The sequence below is a fragment of the Oryctolagus cuniculus genome, chromosome 8 (assembly GCF_964237555.1).
Source record: "Oryctolagus cuniculus chromosome 8, mOryCun1.1, whole genome shotgun sequence".
Lineage (NCBI taxonomy): Eukaryota > Metazoa > Chordata > Mammalia > Lagomorpha > Leporidae > Oryctolagus > Oryctolagus cuniculus.
Genome location: NC_091439.1, coordinates 46497234 through 46516617, shown reverse-complemented (window position 1 = coordinate 46516617; position 19384 = coordinate 46497234). Strand labels below are relative to the sequence as shown.

The 19384-nt window shown below is 38.2% G+C and overlaps 1 protein-coding gene across 1 annotated transcript in view; it reads left to right on the top strand.

The window, feature by feature from the left end:
- The first annotated feature begins 22 nt into the window (after window positions 1–22).
- The window catches only part of METTL14 (methyltransferase 14, N6-adenosine-methyltransferase non-catalytic subunit), a 30622-nt gene continuing 11260 nt past the window's right edge, over window positions 23–19384 (top strand). The window contains exons 1-7 of the mRNA XM_070047676.1: window positions 23–247; window positions 7418–7506; window positions 8159–8246; window positions 9277–9357; window positions 10009–10096; window positions 12537–12627; window positions 14333–14474. Of these exons, the coding sequence (XP_069903777.1) occupies window positions 182–247; window positions 7418–7506; window positions 8159–8246; window positions 9277–9357; window positions 10009–10096; window positions 12537–12627; window positions 14333–14474 (645 nt within the window). The 5' untranslated portion in view covers window positions 23–181. The remainder of the gene's footprint in view (window positions 248–7417; window positions 7507–8158; window positions 8247–9276; window positions 9358–10008; window positions 10097–12536; window positions 12628–14332; window positions 14475–19384) is intronic.

Sequence of the window (19384 nt, the reverse complement as noted above, 5' to 3'; positions counted from 1 at the left end):
AGGCGGGACTTCCGGATCTGGGCGCGCCAATTCCGGTCGCGCCGGAAATCCAAGCAGAGGAAAGCCTTGCTGGTGTGCAGTCGCAGGAGGTACTTCCTTGTAAAGTTTGCTCCAGTGATTCGCGAGATTGGACAGGGGTTCATTCAAGAGTGGCGAGTATTCGGGTGGTGAAAGACGGAACATGGATAGCCGCTTGCAGGAGATCCGAGAGCGGCAGAAGTTACGGCGACGGCTCCTTGCACAACAGGTCAGCAGCCAGGGGTGGCCCAGGTGGGGAGGGATCTCAAATGCGCCTGCGCGACCGCACTGTCGTTCTCCTGCCTTTCTCTGTCCTTGCTTCCTAATTCTGTCAGCGCCTTCCTGATCCCGCGACCCTGAGCCCTGGGCCTCTGGTCTTGTTCTCATTTCCCGTCGTGACCTGAACTTTCTTCCAGTTCCTGCCGCGGTCGTTGTGGTGCCACATTGAATGCTATGAGTAGGCCGGCGACGCGGCTCACTAGGCTAATCCTCCGCCTGCGGCGCCGGCACACCGGGTTCTAGTCCCGGTCGGGGCGCCGGATTCTGTCCCGGTCGCCCCTCTTCCAGGCCAGCTCTCTGCCACAGCCTCCGCGGGGAAGCAAGCCGGACAACAGAGCCGGCGGAATCGGGGGCGTCCTCGGACGCGAGTGGGTCAAGCCCCGGCGGCTCACCCGCACACACCCCCAGGGACGGGACGGGGCGCGGCAGAGGCGGCGGAGGAGGGGCCCGGAGGCTCCCGCCCCACAGACACACACCCCCAGCAGACGGAGCGGACCCCAAACGACGGCGGGCACGCGAGGGCGAGCCCGAGCCAGCGGGGGAAGGGACGGGCACCAGCGGGTCGTTCACGTCGTGACCGCACCTCGTCCAAGCGCGCCCCGACGGGGCAAGGCTCGAGGATGGCCCAAATGCTTGGGCCCTGCACCCGCGTGGGAGACCAGGAGGAAGCACCTGGCTCCTGGCTTTGGATCAGCGCGGTGAGCCGGTCGCGGCGGCCATTGGAGGGTGAACCAACGGCAAAGGAAGACCTTTCTCTCTCTCTCTCTCTCCCTGTCCACTCTGCCTGACAAGAAAAAGAAAAAAAGAAGAATGCTGTGATTACTCTTCAGCAGCCTCTAAGGAACGCATGCCAAGTGTCTGGCTAGGGCCTCCACGAGGAGGATACAAAGCTTTGGTATATAAGTAAATTACTGCAGTTCGTGGAAGGAGAAGCGACGTGTCCCCTAGATTTCCTTTCAGTATTCAGATGGTGTTCTGTGTCTTGTTATTTCTCGTAGTCAGCATCAATTCTTGAAATGTGGCTTCGTTGTTAACAGTGCTTTCTTTGGGATCAATCAATTTTAGAGCCTGCATCTTATCTTATGTATACACAATGTTCTGATCATTCACAGCGACCCCTTGAAATGAATGTTATTATTTATTTCTTCAAGAGTGAAATAGGGTTTAGAGGTTAAGTACTTTTAGCCCTGGTCACTCACGTCTCCACCAGGATACTGAACCTATGTTCCTCTCAGCAAAGCTTGTCTTGAGTATGAGTTAATTAACGTTTGCTGATTAGAGTACACATGTATAAAATACAGATTGCCCCCCATCTGCTTAAAGTCAGGGCTTTGTTTTCCATTCTTCCATTCAGATCAGTACATGTGATGAGGGAAATGATCATAGGCTTTAATGAGGCATCTTTGCCGTTAGTTTTCATAAATAATTTAGTACTAGTAAATGCATACCTGAAACCTGTCCTCTTTCATGATCTGATGAACAGATTTGTGGTATACTGTTGAAGTTGTGGGAATTCGGAATCAGATCTGTCCTTTGTCTCTCAGGCATTTCACTATTGGACAATCCAGGTATCCTTTTGAAGTCTTTTTACCAACTTCTTTTATCATGTTATTTTAAAAAACATTTGTTGCCACCGCATAAGGTGCTTCACTCACACATTCTAAACTTTAATCTTTGACTTAAAACACATTCATGTAATGATTTTTTAGCTTTACACTAAAAAAAAAATCAGAGACTCTAGTAGGTATTGACAAATGAATTATGAGTGAGTACACATAAACCTTAACAAGACTACAAGTATATTCCAGAAGGAAATCATTTAGTTACGAAGTAAATAACGAAAATCAGAACTTCAAATGTTATGGTCTTAAATATTAGACCAGATTTAGTAGCTCCACATCTAAGGTTTTTTCTACCTGCCCCTCTTCAGTGCAGGGATGGTTGGCTGCTCAACACACTCCTCCTCCCCCTTTTCCTTTCTTTAAACTGTGTACAGTGAAAATTGTCTTTACTGTATTTTTGTTCTCTGGTAATGTAATAAGCATGATGGTGCCTTCTATTAATACATCATTCCAGTCTGGCTGGTAGTTTTGTACAGTATAGTGTATGAATTGCTGTGCTGCAAAGCCAAACAGCTGCGAAATGTTGAAAAATCATTGAAGTATATAAAAATTGCAGTATCTTTAAAATCAGTAAAATGGACTAGCATATTATTTATCTTGTTTTTCAGTTAACAACTTTGCTCTCTGTGGGAGGGAGTCTTGTGTGTTTGGGAGGGAGGGAGGAGGAAGTCAATTATTTGAGTAAGTCTATAGTTGACGTTTCTCTTAGCTTCAATGTGACCGTTGAAATCACTTGAATGCTTAGAAAAGTCTGTCAGTTTGATGTACTTTTAGTGGCATTTTAAAAGTGGTTAGATTCCATAAATGGCAAGTACACCTGAAGTGAGGATACTGCAATTTTCGGGGGGAAAGAACAGCAGCTCTTAAGTGTTTGCATTTTCTATTTTGGGGGCAGGGAACTGTCATTCATTTTGCACAATTTCTTGAACTGATGTCAGCACCCGAATGGCTCCTGAATTTAAGTCTGGGATGACATCTTTTATTTTTACATGAATCTCTAAACAATTCTGTGAGCAAAGTTTGTAGCTGCTGGAGTATTGTCTGTCTGTATGGGAAGTTCCAGTAAACCACAGCTATGGCAAAGGTTATCCAATGTTATGCTTGGAGCAATCAGTACATATCATTTTCTGATGTTTCAGGCAAGAAGTGGGGTAAATAATTGTGACCACTTAAAGCTGCTTGTTAGCATGGAAGACTTCTCCATTCTATCTTAGTAAAAAAACAAACAGAAAAATGCACTTGACATAGTAACAAATTGCTTCTGAATTATGCAACTGCTTGCTATTTAGTAAACTAGCAAATGATGAACAGGTTTTGTTTTACATATACTGGGCAATATGAGTAAAATTCTGTCCTTTTTTTTCCCCTTTGAATGAGGTCGTCCATGTTGGAGGAAAAGACTTGCACTATTGCATTTATTTTAGGGACACAGATTTTCATAGTTTCCATTTTGGGGGAGCTTAAGATTTTTTTATTTGTTGATTTAACAGTTTTACATTTTCTGGTGTATAGTACTTGAAGTTCTTAACCAGAAAATTACGTTGAAGTTTTGACGCCTTTATTCAAACTTCTTTTAAATAAGTGGCCATTTTTTGTCAGTGTTGGGTCTCTCTCCCCCAACCATCCCTTCCTCCACCAACCATATTTTTCCTCTACTATTTTTTCCTCCTCATTTTACATATATGTATATATACATGCACACAGATGTGGGTGTATATATATGTATAGTGTGTGTGAGTGTGTGTATGTGTGTGTGTGTGTAATTTCCAGTCCAAAATATTGCCCTGTCCCCCGTGAAAACTGTTTTGGCACCAAAAGTGATGACCCTCAATGAGCTTACTAAGTGCATAAAATTTAATAATGACTGTCATTTATTAAATCCTTTCTTCAAACCTACAAATTAGATTATGGAAGCTTAGAGATGAGCAAGGTCACAGAGCTGGTAGTTTGCAAATTACAATTGTAATTTAGGCCTTTCCATGCTCGTTCTGGTATACTAGCTATCTCCCGGTCTTCCAGTTGGATGCAAACCAAGAAGAATGCCCCGTGAAACGGTAGTTTGAGTGATTCACTTGCCTTTCTCTGTGTGAACATGACAGACTTGTTTATTACTCTCTGGGATAGGATTTATGTAGTATACACCTTATGGTTTTTCAAAGTTGCCTTCCTTTCTGAATTTCATCTATCTTCATGGTGCAACCCAGAACTTAGTGATGAAATTTATCTTAATCTCTTAGGCTTATGTACTTCCTATAAGCTTAATTTTCCTTACCATTGATCCTTCCACTACTTTTATATAACTGTCATATATCATATAACGAGTTTGAGTGCAAAGTCTTTGCATTTGATTCCTGTTGGATTAATCTACCTTAGCATTGCTTCTTGCACAAAGTAGACTTTTAATAAACATTTGTTAATTGACAAGATACCAGAGTAGAGCACAACTCAAAGTGTGTGATTTGCCTAGTTTGCTTTTGTCTTTTGGGTGAGAAAGTTGGGTGCAGTAACTCCCAGACAATGATGTTGGCAGTTGAACTACTGCTTGACTAGCAATTTTTACCTCCATTTAAAAAAAAAAAGAAAAAGAAAAAGAAGAGGAAGAAATTTATCTGTCTATTAGAAAGGCAAAATAACAGAGAAAGGGAGACAGACGTCTTTTATCTCCCATAACAGTCAGGGCTGAGGCTTGTAGGCAGCCTTTGGACAAATCAAGGCCAGTCTTGGCTTGTGGAGTTCTTGGGATAAGAAAAAATGCAACACATGTTCATTACCAACCCCCTATCATTTGGAGGGTTCCAATGGATTCATTGGTTATTAAGTTGGCTGGACCACTATTGCTTTTCCTCCTTTGTATGGGATGTTTTCCGTGTGTTTTACAACTTATGTTAACTTTGCTACAGTCTATATGGACTGAGATCCATCATTTAAAACTTCATACTAAACTTCCTTTGTAATCAAAGTAAGTGATATTTGGCCTAATCTTATCCATTTTTAACTCTCTCCCAATGCCTAGCTGGAATGGTCCTCAAAGACGGGTAAGACACTCAGCATCCTCTACCAACCTAAGACAAGGCTCTAGGCCAAGCTGCCAGAGTTACCAATGACGGGTAAGGGCAGAAGTAACTGAAGGCAACCTAAGACAGAGGTGATTCTCAACAAAATAAAAAAGGGGGAGGTGTAGGCAGCCTTTGGACAAATCAAGGCCAGTCTTGGCTTGTGGAGTTCTTGGGATAAGAAAGTCACATACTCCCATCCTGAAGGAGGGTGTTAATCAAGAACACTCTGTTAAAATTACCTGTGCTACTGGAGGCCCCAATAAGTTGCATGCATATGTTGTTATCTTTTGTACTTCTTTGTGCTTCTTTGATCTACAGCTGGTTATGTATAAATACCACCGAGACATTAGAATAAACGAGCATTGATCAGCCTTGTTGTCTTGGCTCCAATTCTCTGTGCTCTTGTCCCTCTTTTCATTCCCACTCCCTCCTTCAGGTTCCATTCGACTGGTGTGGCTGGCCTGCACAGAGGCTGAGGCCAGGAGCCTGGAACTCCATCCAGGTCTGCCTCATGGACTGGAGCCGCCATCCACGGCCTTCCAAGAAAAAAGCTAGATTGTAAGCCGAGCAGATGGGAATTGAACTAGCACACCAATATAGGTTGATGGCATTACAAACAGTAGCTTAACCAACTGTACCACAACATTTACTCCCTACCTGTTACTTTAACTTGTAGCTTTGTTTTAAAAAATCATGTATGCCTTTGTTTAATGCCAAATTTTCATAATTATTAAAGTAATGTACTTAGTCCACCATAGTAAAACTCTGTTGTTGTCTTGATCTAGTCATTTCACAATTTTTTAAAAAATATTAACATAGCAGCTAAGATGTCCAGGTCCTAAATTGGAGTGTCTGGATTTGATTCCTGATCCTGACTCATAACTCCTGATGTAGACCCTGGGAGGAAGGAGGGATAACTCAAGTAATTTGGCTTCTGCAACCCTTGTTACCAAGGTTGAATTCCTGGCTCTCAGCTCAGCTTGGCCATCACGAGCTTTTAGGAAGTAAACCAGCAAATATGAGCCCTCTTTCTCGATTTCTCTGCAACATATATTTTTTTTTAATTTAAAACATTTCCGTGGTCATACAATGTATCCTAATGTAGATCCTAGTAGAAAATCTTCCTTCATTCTACACACATGTGTTGAAGATCTATCAGGCATTTTACTACTTGGTAAACATATGTATCCTAACAAGGCAGTCAGGGTTCTTAGCCTCAGGGAGTTTAGAGCTTATCAGGAAGAAGTGAACAAAAGTAAACTGGTGAAATGATTCAGTTACAAATGAAATAATTGGAAGTTGTGATAGAAACTATAAAATAGCACAAATAGAAAATAAAATAATTAAAATTATGTTAAGATATAAAATTATTAAGAAAAACTGTAAAAAAAAAGTGAACAATGGAAGGGGGCTACCTGTCCTATATATATAATCATTATATATAATAATCATGGAAGAATTATCTTTGAAGAAACTTGTACTCACCTGAGATATAAAAGCAGAATAGATAATCATACGAAGAAAGTTAGAAAGCACTCCAACTATAGGAAGTAGATAGATGTATTGCCTACTGAGTAAAGAGAAAACGGGTCAGGAGGATTGTATGAAGGAGTTGAAATTTCAGAAACAGTTAATATATTAAAAGAGATTTATCCTTAGAGAAAACTGAGGAGAATCATATGAAGTGGGTAGAATAAAAGGTTGGGAGGCAGTGTTTGAGATCAAGGCTGGTGACTTGCTGCTCTGATACTTTAGTATGCCTTCTCGCCTCCCCTGAACTAAAGAGATTATTTAATGCAGATTTGTTCATACCTTTCTTGTACTTAAAAGTGTTCCTCTAGATTTTTCAATGCCTAGGAATTACCTTCTGCCTTTCTTCTTGTGGCTTCTAAAGTTTTCCCTAAATTGTTCCTATTCTATAGCCAGTCTTTTCTTAACTATAATTTGGTTCTATTTGTTATATTTTGTGAAATTTTCCCAGCTGCCAACCAAAAGTGACATTACATTTTATAATTATTAGAAAAGCTTAGCTTGAAAAAAACTGGATCCGTTTTTGGTAGATTATGGACATAAGATGCTTCTACACCCTTTATAAATACTGTTGCCTTTCAGATGCTACCACTACTAAATCATGTTTTATTATTTATTTTAAACTAGGAAATTGGCTAAAGTTAAATGTATTCATTTCAAATATAACGGAATACATAAAGTGCTTTTCTATCTGTTAAAATTATTCTTAGTTAACGTGATTTTGTTCCAAGGTGTTTCACTTTGTCTTGCAGGTTAATTAATCTATTTGTTTGCTCTGTGAGATGTTTTTTATTTATTTATTTATTGATATTTGATATATTAAATGCCTAGAAGTGCTATGTAGTGCATTGTGATCCAGTTTTGTGTTTTTTTTGTTTGTTTGTTTTTGGTTTGGTTTTTGCCTTTTCTCAGTTGGGAGCTGAAAGTGCTGACAGCATAGGTGCTGTGCTAAACAGCAAAGATGAGCAGAGAGAAATTGCTGAAACAAGAGAAACTTGCAGGTCAGTCAAAGAATTTTTTTTCTTTTATTGGCATGTTAGTATTTTGAAAGGGTCGTTGTTTTCATGGTTTGGAAGTGTGTTACAAAACATCAAAATTGAGATTTTAGAAACATTGGTTTTTATTGTCAATTTATGAAATAATTTTCAAAAAATATGGTTCTCATTTATAAGTTAGAAAATGTCAGATGAAGAATTTGCTTATATATGAGAAATAGTTGCATTTTTCTAAAATTTTTACAGAAGAAAATATATTTTACCTTGATATCAAAAATGTATTTTTGATAGTTTAGAAAGTGTTATAGAATTTTTGAATACTGTAGTTATGAATTTAGATATTAATTTTGCTCAGCACAGATTAAAATTTATGTAATTATGTACAGAAGCTTTTTGATGAGACATAGAAAGTTCCTTTTATAATATATCCTTCAAACAGCTTATTGTCTCATTTGGTTGCTTTTGTAAAAATAAAGCACAACATTACTAATTAATAAGGTTTATGACTTTGGATGATTTATAAACTGAGTAAATAGTTACTGGTTAATCAGGAAAAATTTTCCTTGTTCTGTTTTATAGCCTGTTATTTAATGTTATTATTATGTGCATTTATACATCTTGTATATATTTATGTGTGATGTGCATATTTTGTTGTTAGGGCTTCCTATGATACCTCTGCTCCAAATGCAAAACGTAAGTACTTGGATGAAGGGGAGACAGATGATGACAAAATGGAAGAATATAAGGCAAGTAGAAAACGGAATAATTTTATATAGTCAATAAAATAAATAAATCCTGTGTCCAGCATTAGCTTAGGATGCCTGCATTCCATATTGGAGTGCATGAGTTCCAATGCCCGTTCTGCTCTTGATTCCAGCTTCCTACAGATGTGTGCCCTGGGAGGCAATCATGATGTCTTAAGTAATTGGGTTCTTGCTACCTTGTGGAAGGCCTGGATTGAGTTCACAGCTTTTGGCTTCCTCTCTCCCCTGTTGTGGATATTTGGGGTGTGAACCAATGAATGGGAGCTTCCTCTCCCTCTCTCTTAAAAATAAGCTTATAACAAAAAAAATATTTTAGCAACTCATGGTATAGAACCATTTCTGAAAGAGCAAAGAAAACCCAACTTCTAAAATTATAGTTGCAATATTTATTTGATAAGAAAGTATTATATACTCAAAAACCCTACCTCCATTTTTTCAAGTTAATTGTTGTATATATTTAATAAAGAAGATAAAGCATAGTTTCCACAAGGCACTAGAAAGTTCAATGATGGAATTAATCTAGTGAATATTCTTATGTGTTGCACTTTGATGTATACTAATTTGTAACCTAAATATTTTTCTAAATATTTTGTTAGGTTTAACCCTGTATAATTGTGGATAATATTTTCAGCTTATAAAAGCAGTATTTTCAAATGGTTCAACCTAAAAGAAATAAAACAAGCCCCATTGGTGGTCATTTCTTTTGTGACTCAAGCTAAATTCTTACATGTAGTGTATTATAAATGAGATAAATGAGGCTAGATAATTCAGTATATAAAACATTAGTAGTTGCAGGTATCATTCATGATAATGATGAAATTTTTATTTTGTTGTAAAAAATCAGCCAGTCGAAGCCCGTTATAAGGAACGAAGACTCCAATGTTTGACTTTAATGCCAGTTTGAAAGATTACATCTTAGGGTAGGGAAAGAAAACATTTATGTTGAGTATTAATCAAGATATGATAGAGGAATGGCCCCTGAACATTAAATGTTTACATAATCTTTTTCAAGGATGAACTAGAAATGCAACAGGAGGAAGAAAATTTGCCATATGAAGAAGAGATTTACAAAGATTCTAGTACTTTTCTTAAGGTAAAATAATCTTCAAATCTTATAACTTCATATTTAAGGTCCATACTGCCTGAAAAGATTTTAAATACCTATTTGTCTTCAAGATCTTTTTTAATTATTGAGGCATCTTTCTAATAAAATAGATAGCATTTAAAATTATTCATGAGGGGCCAGCACTGTGTGTGGCATAGTAGGTTAATCCTCCACTTGTGGCACTGGCATCCCATATGGGCACTGGTTCTAGTCCCGGCTGCTCCTCTTTGGGTCCAGCTCTCTACTATGGCCTGGAAAGCAGTGGAAGATGGCCCAAGTGCTTGGGCCCCTGCACCTATATGGGAGACTGGAAGAAGCTTCTGGCTCCTGGCCTCGGATTGGCTCAGCTCCAGCCATTGTGACCATTTGGGGAGTGAATCAGCAGATGGAAGACCTTTTTCTCTGTCTCTCTCTTTCACTGTCTGTAACTCTGCCTCTCAAATGAATAAATAAAATCTTAAAAAAAATTTTTCATGAAAGATTGGTTTTACATTTAGCTATTTAGGGTGAGATAATAGTGTGTTCATGTTTTCAGTTTTTTTTTTAAATTTCTCTTTGTATTTCATATAATAAAAAACCAAGTACAAAGTTAATGTAATGGATTACATACTTTTAATTTAATTTTGACTTTTCCTTTAGGGAACACAGAGCTTAAACCCCCACAATGATTACTGCCAACATTTTGTAGACACTGGACATAGACCTCAAAATTTCATCAGGGATGTAGGTAGGTCACATGTCTTTGGAATATGCTGTTGCTAGCTCTGGATTATATTGAAGTAATTAATCCATTTTTTGTGTTATTTCTAACCAAGTTATTTTTCCTAGCTCGACTTCCTCTTTCTGTTCTCAGGGCTTCCATTGTATCTTCCTTTGCCATTAAGTCATGTTATTATTTTTTTCTTTGTGGGTTTTTTTTTTTTTTTTTTTTTTTTGGCTCCAGTTTGGTTCTGTGCCTATTTTTGCATTTTATCATTTTATTGAGATAATTTATATATGATCCATCTAATCGATTTATAGACTATAGTTCACTGGGTTTTAGTATATCCACTTAGTTATGCAATCATTGCTACAAAAGATTTTAGAACATGTTCATCCCTATAAGGGATTCTTGTACCCATTAGTAGTTAGCTCTCATTTTTCCCTCTCTTCTCCCCCTACCCTTAAGTAACACTAATCTTCTTTCTGTCTACATATTGCCTTTTCTGGATATTTCATTTAATATAATATATGTTCTTTTTTGATGAGCTTCTTTCACTTAGCATAGTAGTTTCAAGTATCATTGAAGTAACAAGTATTCATACATAATTTCTTTTTACTGCCAGTGATATTCCTGTGAATGTGTGTATCACATTTTATTTATTCATTTGGGTGGTTTGCATTTTTTTCAATGTTATATACAATAATGTTATGAACATTTATGTAAAAGTTCTTATGTGGGTAGATGTTTTCATTTTTTCATTATATGATTAGGTGTAGAATTTCTGGTAATTCCCTGTTTAACTTTTTGAGAAACTACTGAACTGTTTTTCAAAGTAGTTGCATCATTTTACATCTCTACCAGCAATGCACAAGGTTTCCAGTTTCTTTACATCATGGACAATGTTATTGTCTGTAGTTTTGATGATAGCCACCCCAGTGGGTGTGAAGTGGTAGCCCATTGTGGGTTTAATTGGCATTTTCCTGCTGAGTAATGATGTCAAACAACTTTTCATAAGCTTGTTGACCATTTAAGTATATTTGGAGAAGTCTCCAGTTTGCTGCTTCAATTGAATTTTTGAAAAGTTATTGAATTGTCAGAGTTCACATAATCTGTGTGTGTTCTTTATATATTCTGGGTATAAGTGTCTGCAGTCTTTCCCTTATTCTGTGAGTTGTCTTTTCACTTTCTTGATGGTATGTTTTTCAATTTTGACGCAATCCAGTTTATTTTCTTTTATCACATTACTCTTGATGACAAAACTAATTTTAATGATTTTATAAACAAAATTTAGGTATAGCATAAAAAGTTATGGGAAATTGTACAGTCAAAATGGATATAAACGTTTTAGCTCTTAAGACACTTGCTTTACCATGGCAAAGAAAATGTGTGTAGAAACCATACCAGATTAAGAAAAAGTTGTAGAGCCGGCGCCGTGGCTCAATAGGCTAATCCTCCACCTTGCGGCGCCGGCACACCGGGTTCTAGTCCCGGTTGGGGCGCCGGATTCTGTCCCGGTTGCCCCTCTTCCAGGCCAGCTCTCTGCTATGGCCAGGGAGTGCAGTGGAGGATGGCCCAGGTGCTTGGGCCCTGCACCCCATGGGAGACCAGGAAAAGCACCTGGCTCCTGGCTCCTGCCAGGATCAGCGCGGTGCGCCGGCTGCAGCGGCGGCCATTGGAGGGTGAACCAGCGGCAAAGGAAGACCTTTCTCTCTCTCTGTCTCTCTCTCTCACTGTCCACTCTGCCTGTCAAAAAAAAAAAAATAAAATAAAATAAAATAAAAGAAAAGAAAAAGTTGTACTTTCTGATTTGTAGATAATGGAGAGCTAACTCTACTGTATTGAAACCTGACAGTAATAAAGTCTACAAATTTATTTTATTTAAAAGGTGGTCCACAAACATTCACTGAGAAAACATTTTTCTTTTTCATGTTGAAGTTATTAATAACTGTACTTTTGGCTTTTAAATTAAGAAGTTTTCATAATTTGTATCATTGTAAGTGTGCTTCCAGAGAGGGAAAACATGGAAAATAAAAGAAATACTTGCTTTCTCTGCTTTGAAAAACTTTCCAAATTTTAACATTTAAGAGAGGAGTGCTTTTAGGTAAAAGAAAAACCAAACATATAAGAAAGATAATTGTTTTTTCTTTTCCTGAAAATAGGATGAGTAAACTTGATGTAACAAGCAGACTGTTTATCTCAATAAATAGGAGAAATTGAATGATGTATGTTCTTGAACTAGGCTTTAGGTCATAGGATTTTTACCTGCATGTGGTCTTAGGATCATTAGGTATGAAATATGTGATGCATTGTTTAAAAATCCTAGATCTTAAATGTTTTAAAAAATGTTAGAGTGCTGTGTGGATTGGGTTGTTTTCTTGGGGGGCGGGGCACATAAACTTTGCATTCACTGATACTCACTTCAGTTGGAATGAAATTGAGAGTTTTACTGTTTTTTTCTCCTTAGGTTTAGCAGATAGATTTGAAGAATATCCTAAACTGAGAGAGCTTATCAGGCTAAAAGATGAGCTGATAGCTAAGTCTAACACTCCTCCCATGTAAGTGTTTTTAGTCATTTTTTAATTCCCAACTCAGGCTTAAAGTATTAGTTTATCTTTTTAAAAAATATTTAGTGCCTATGTGAAATTCACATAATCTGTTACTCTATCTCTTCTTTGTAGAAAAGTATATTAATTTGAAACTCTGGAGCTGAGTCTACAGTAGGTTGTCATATAACTTTTTGTGTTTGTGTGCATTCCAGATAATTCATTTCAAGTGCTGCTAAATATTTTTTCTTCTTAGAAAATCATTCAGTTAATTTTATTCTTGATGTTCCTGACAGTTTCATTAAAATATCTTTCAGTAACTTTTTTTACACAAAGTAATTTATTGAAGAAAGTTTTTAAAATTTAGATGAAGGAAAAGAAGAAAACAAAAATTAATTGTAACTTAGCATCCTGAGATACTGTTCTTAACAGTTTAGAATATAATTCATTTTAACCTTTGCTAAATGGTATGTTTTCCTTAGAAATGTGTGTAAAGTCTTTAAAATTGTAGAATATTCCCATTTACGTTGTTTCGCATGTTTTGTATATTTAATAAAATATGACCTGTGAGTTATTAGAAGAACATCAAAGAAATCTCAGTATGTGGGAAAGTCTACATACACCATAATATTCAGCATATTTAAAAATACTCTTGGGGCAGGTGTTTGGCCTCATCATTAAGCAGCCAGTTATGATGCCATGTCTCACATCAGAGTTTCTGGGTTCAAGTCCCAGTTCTAGCTCCTGATTCCAGCTTCCTGCTAATGCACTCTGGGAAACAGTAGGTGATAAACTCAAGTAGTTGAGTCTCTGCCACCCAGGTGGGAGACCTCGATTTAGTTCCTAGCTCCCACTTCGCCCAAGCCTAGTCCCAGCTTCTGCAGACATTTAGGGTATGAATCAACCTCTCAAATTAAAATACTTTCATGGTATGTAAAAATAACTCTTCAGTAGAGGTTGGTAATCTGCAAAGACTATTAATACAAATATTTTTATTCATGAGAAAAACTAGCCAAAGAAAATGTCCAGGGGCCAGCACTGTGGCATAGTGTCGCCGCCTGCAGTGCCAACATCCCATATGGGCACTGGTTCGAGTCCCAGCTACTCCACATCCGATCCGGCTATCTGCTGTGTCCTGAAAAAGCAGTAGAAGATGGCCCAAGTCCTTGCGCCCCCACACCCATGTGGGAGATCCTGAAGAGGCTCTTGGCTTCTGGCTTCAGATCAGCCCAGCTCCAGCCATTGCAGCCATTTGGGGAATGAACCAGCAGATGGAAGACTCCTCTCTGTTTGCCTCTCTGTATCTCTGGGTTTCAAATGAATATATAAATCCTTTTAAAAAAAGAAAATGTCCATATTTAGAAATTAGTTTTTAGAAGGAAGAATTTGAAACTTAGAAATAGTCTTCATATCCTAACTGAACAATTGAGAAGAAAAGTAATATAATATCCCTTAGAAAATTCAGATAACGATAAAAGAGGGTTCATAGATTCACATTTGAGTATGGATTTTCAGTGTTAAAACAAGAGGATATCCATGGGGAATAAGTTGATTTTTATTTTGTAGTGTAATTAAGTCCACGTCTTAAGAAAGAGCTTGGTAGATTAATGTCTTTACTGAAGAACGAAGACCTCCATGAAAAGATACTTAGTAATTAACTTGTGATTGTTTATAAAATCGCATTTAAAAATCTGATTTTTGCATTTTAATCAAATAGGTACTTACAAGCAGATATAGAAGCATTTGACATCAGAGAACTAACACCCAAGTTTGACGTGATTCTTCTGGAGCCCCCTTTAGAAGAGTATTACAGAGAGACTGGTATCACTGCTAATGAAAAATGCTGGACTTGGGATGATGTATGATGACACTTTTTACATTGTGATTAATTTGTTTTTCAAATAAATACACTTGCTTAATCAGAAAGTGAGTTCAAAATATCTCTACTACTGTGGGGATTATAAATATAGATTTATAGTATTTATTGTAGCTGAAGGCCCAAAGGACATTGAAAAATATTATCTTTAATTTGATTCCTCTCCTTGAGGTAAAAATAGAGTAGATGGTAAGTAGGCTATCAAAGACTCAGAATACCTTCTTACCGTCCTTAGGTATATAGCTAGAAAGGCCTAAAAGCAGAGAGAATGACTAATAATTTATTCTGCATTTGATTAGTTTTAGTAAACATCTGAATGTGTGTTTGTCATATAAGCACATACGGACATAAACCATGATTTTTTTTTAAGGAACTTAACAGTATACATAAAAAGAGTATGCATGCATACTATCATTATAATAAAACTGTGATAAAGTTATATTTTCCTAAATAAAATATTTTAAAATGTAAAGAAATAAATAAATTGATGACTTCAGTTAGTTACGTAAATGTTTGTTTTTACTGACCAATACCAAAAATAAGAAATACTTATCAAGTACCACTTGTACTAGGTACTGGATATTCAAAGATGAGTAAGACTTAGTACTTTACCATGAATAGCATAGAGTTTAATGGAATGAACATTGACCTAAACCAATAATTATCTTTTAACTTTGTTGGTTCCATAATGGAGAACTGTATAACATGATATGAGGGTAACTGACCAAGCGTATGAAGATGGGACATTTGAACATAGAGGATTTGACACCTAAACCGTAAAAGAAATTTTGGAATTTGCCAGGGGGAAGAAAAATGTGGGATAGGGATTCCAAGCAGAAGGGATAGCAAATAAATGGTGTAGACCCAAAACATGATGTCTGGTCTGGGAGGGAGACTGATCCTGAAACATGGACTTGGATTATTTTCAGTTTCTGTTTTAAGATCTTGGGCCTTATTCTGAACACATTAAGATATCTTAATGAAAGATGTCTTTGAAAACCTTTGAGAGGTTTTAACTATTTTTTGGTAAAATGGTTAGATTGATGTGTGGAGGCTGGACTAGAATGTAGGAAGTCTGGTAAGGGAGGAGCAGTTAGAAATCTTTTCCAATAGCCTGGTTCTGAGATGAAGGGACCCTGAATTAAGATATATAGTAGTAAGATTAGAAAGAAGGTGATAAATTCAATAATGTTTGTGAGAAAGATTTGGTGATTGGATGAGGAAGAGTCCAGAATAACTCAAGGTTTTTGTCTTGGGATAATTGGGTCATTACCAAATGAGAGAAAATGTGAATTGAAGAGGAGCAGAGTTAGAGGGGTTAGATAATATTGAATGTGTTTGTTTTTATGTATATGTGAGCCATTCAAGTAGAAGAGGGAAGAGGAACATAAATTCAAAGGACATACAGAACTGGTCTCAAATAAGAGGTTTTAGAAAATTAGCATAAGGGCCAGCGTTGTGGTGTATTAGGTTAAGCCCTGTGCATGATGCCAAAGTCCCATATGGGGCCAGCTGCTCTATTTCTGATCCAGCTCCCTGATAATGCACCTAGGAAAGCAGCAGAAGTTGGCTCAGGTGCTTTTGCCCCTGCACCCACATGGGAGACCTGGAAGAAGCTCCAGGCTCCTGGTTCTGGCATGGCCCAGCCCCAGCCATTGCATCCATTTGGGAAGTCAGCAGATGAAAGATTGTGTGTGTGTGTGTGTGTGTGTGTGTGTAACTGCCTTTCAAGTAAGTAAAGAAAATCTTGGGGCCAGTGCCATGACACAGTGGGTTAAGCTATCATCTGCAGTTCTAGCATCCCATATGGCACTGGTTCTAGTCCTGGCTGCTCCACTTCTTATCCAGCTCCCTTCTAATGTGCCTGGGAAAACTGCGGAGGACGGTCCAAAGTCCTTGGGCCCCTGCACCCATGTAGAGGCCTGGAGGAAGCTCCTGCCTCCTGGCTTTGGCCTGGCCCAGACCCAGCTATTGCTGCCATTTGGGGAGTGACCCAGCAGATGGAAGATCTCTGTCTCTCCTCTCTTGCTCTCTAATTCTGACTTTCAAATAAATAAATAAATAAAATTATTTATAAATCTTTATTAATCTAAAAAGTGATAAATCTTAAAGAAAAAAAAGAAACTTAGCTTATTAAACCCATGCAAGTAGATGAGTTTGAGGGTAGTGTCACAGGTAAGGTAAAATGTGGATTGACGGTAAAGCCTGAAGGGGATATTTGCATTATAGGGGCATGTGTAAAAGAAATATGAAGAAGAATCGGTCAGAGATTAAAGAGGAGAATGAGGACAATATGAATGTTTTAAAACCACAGAAAGAGTATTTCAATGAGTAAAATCAAGGAGTATCCCGTGTAGGAGAGAGGTAGGGTGAGGAAAGGACTGCTGTGTCAGGAGAAACTGCTCACAGTCCTGTGTGTCCCTTTCTGAGTTCATTGTAGTTACTTTTAAAACTATTTCTCAAGATTTGCCTCCAGTTCTTTTCAATGTTTTTGCCTGTGAGCTTTAGTATCTTGGTACTTTATACTTTTATGGCTCTTACCACATTAAAACAGTTTCTTCTTTGCTGATTATAAGTGCAATCTGTGCTTATTGTTGAAAAATCAGAAATTACACAGTGTGGGAATCCCAGGTCTTAATATTCTTGATGTTTGTTGATGAGAATTTTTTCAGATAGATTATACAAATTTACATTCCTTCCAGTACTGTTTAAAGAATTTCTGGTTCACTATATCCTCATCAAATTTGAGTATTAATATTAAGAATGTCTTTGTCAATTTGGTTAAAAGAAAAGAAAATTTAAGCAATGAATATTATTATGTCTTTGATTAGTAGTTCTGCTAAACTTTATTTTCTCTCGCTGTTCCGTGAGGTTTGATCAGTAAAGACACAAGAGCTTCAATTGTGGTAAACAGAGTTTATAACTTCTGGTTTTTTAAAAGACTTTTTTTTTTTTTTTAATTTCTTTGAACATCAGAGTTACAGAGAGAGAAGGAAAGAGAGAACTCACATCTGCTGGTTCACTCCCCAGATGGCTGCAATGGCCAGTGGTGTCAGGCAAAAGCCAGGAGCTAAGAGCTTCATCCCATTCGCCCATGTGGGTACAGGGGCCCGAGGAAGTGGGCCATCCTCCACTGCTTTCCTAGGCACATTAGCAGGGAGCTAGATTGGAAGTGGAGCAGCCAGGTCTCAAACCAGTACCCTTGTGGGATGCTAGTGTCATACACAGAGGCTTAACATCTGCTATACCACAATGCTGGCCCCTATGTATAATTCTTGATTTTAGTTTAATTTCACTGAATTTAAACTCTGGCTGGCATATTAAAAAGTTTTATCTGACCCTAGAGCCCTAAACTCTCTTAACCTTTATGTGCTATTCTAAAGAAAAGTGCCAGTAGCTAATATAATAAATACAATGTAAACAGAAAAAGCATAGGATATCACAAGTACTCTTTCAAATTTCCATCATTAGTGGTCAATGTTAAGAGTGTAAGCATTTATTTAAATTTTTCTTTCTTTTTTATTTGAAAAGCATTTAAAGTAAGAACAGTTACTATAAAGGAGAATAATTTGCTCAATGTTCTTTTCTGCTGTACATCATCATCACTTATCTTTTGCTATTACCACATGTAAACTTGTAGGATTGTGTGTGTTTGGGGGGGCTTCCATATACATTCATATTGTGACTAAAAAAATTTGTTACTGTGTTATGAGACTACTACATAAAGAGAGATTTCTGGACTTAAGAAAAAGTGTAAATAGGTTTATGCATGTAAACTTATTTCCATTACTACTAACAAGTACATAATTTTTTAAAATCTGTTTAAGTTAGAAATGCTGTGGTTTTAGCCAGCGCCGCGGCTCAATAGGCTAATCCTCCACCTAGCGGCGCCAGTACACCAGGTTCTAGTCCCAGTCGGGGCGCTGGATTCTGTCCCGGTTGCCCCTCTTCCAGGCCAGCTCTCTGCTGTGGCCAGGGAATGCAGTGGAGGATGGCCCAAGTACTTGGGCCCTGCACCCCATGGGAGACCAGGATAAGCACCTGGCTCCTGGCTTCGGATCAGCGCAGTGCAGCGGCCATTGGAGGGTGAACCAACGGCAAAGGAAGACCTTTCTCTCTGTCTCTCTTTCTCTCTCACTGTCCACTGTGCCTGTAAAAAAAAAAAAAAAAAAAGGAAAGCAATGCTGTGGTTTTAATTCAAATAGAAGTCAAGATTTTCTTCATTATTTAAACTAACAGATTTTTGACTGAACCATGTGATGATTTCTGAAAATTCTTAACTTTAAGGGGTTGGAGTGAAGAATGTCATATACATTGGTTACTTTTATAGTCATTTATATAAGAATATAGGATTCCCAAAACCTAGACATTGAATTATTGAAGAACAATTTTTTTAATGTGACATGCTCAGTATATACAAGGCAAACAATTTTTTTTTCACTTAAGACTTAATGTCATTAGATAATAAGCTCTTCTTCTTTTTTTTTTTTTTTTTTTTTTTGACAGGCAGAGTGGACAGTGAGAGAGAGAGACAGAGAGAAAGGTCTTCCTTTGCCGTTGGTTCACCCTCCAATGGCCGCCGCGGCCGGCGCGCTGCGGCCGGCGCATCGCGCTGATCCGATGGCAGGAGCCAGGAGCCAGGTGCTTTTCCTGGTCTCCCATGGGGTGCAGGGCCCAAGCACCTGGGCCATCCTCCACTGCACTCCCTGGCCACAGCAGAGGGCTGGCCTGGAAGAGGGGCAACCGGGACAGAATCCGGCGCCCCGACCGGGACTAGAACCCGGTGTGCCGGCGCCGCTAGGCAGAGGATTAGCCTAGTGAGCCGCGGCGCCGGCCGATAATAAGCTCTTCTTTAAATATTGGAAATCAGAGTCCTCACTAAGCATTTGTTGT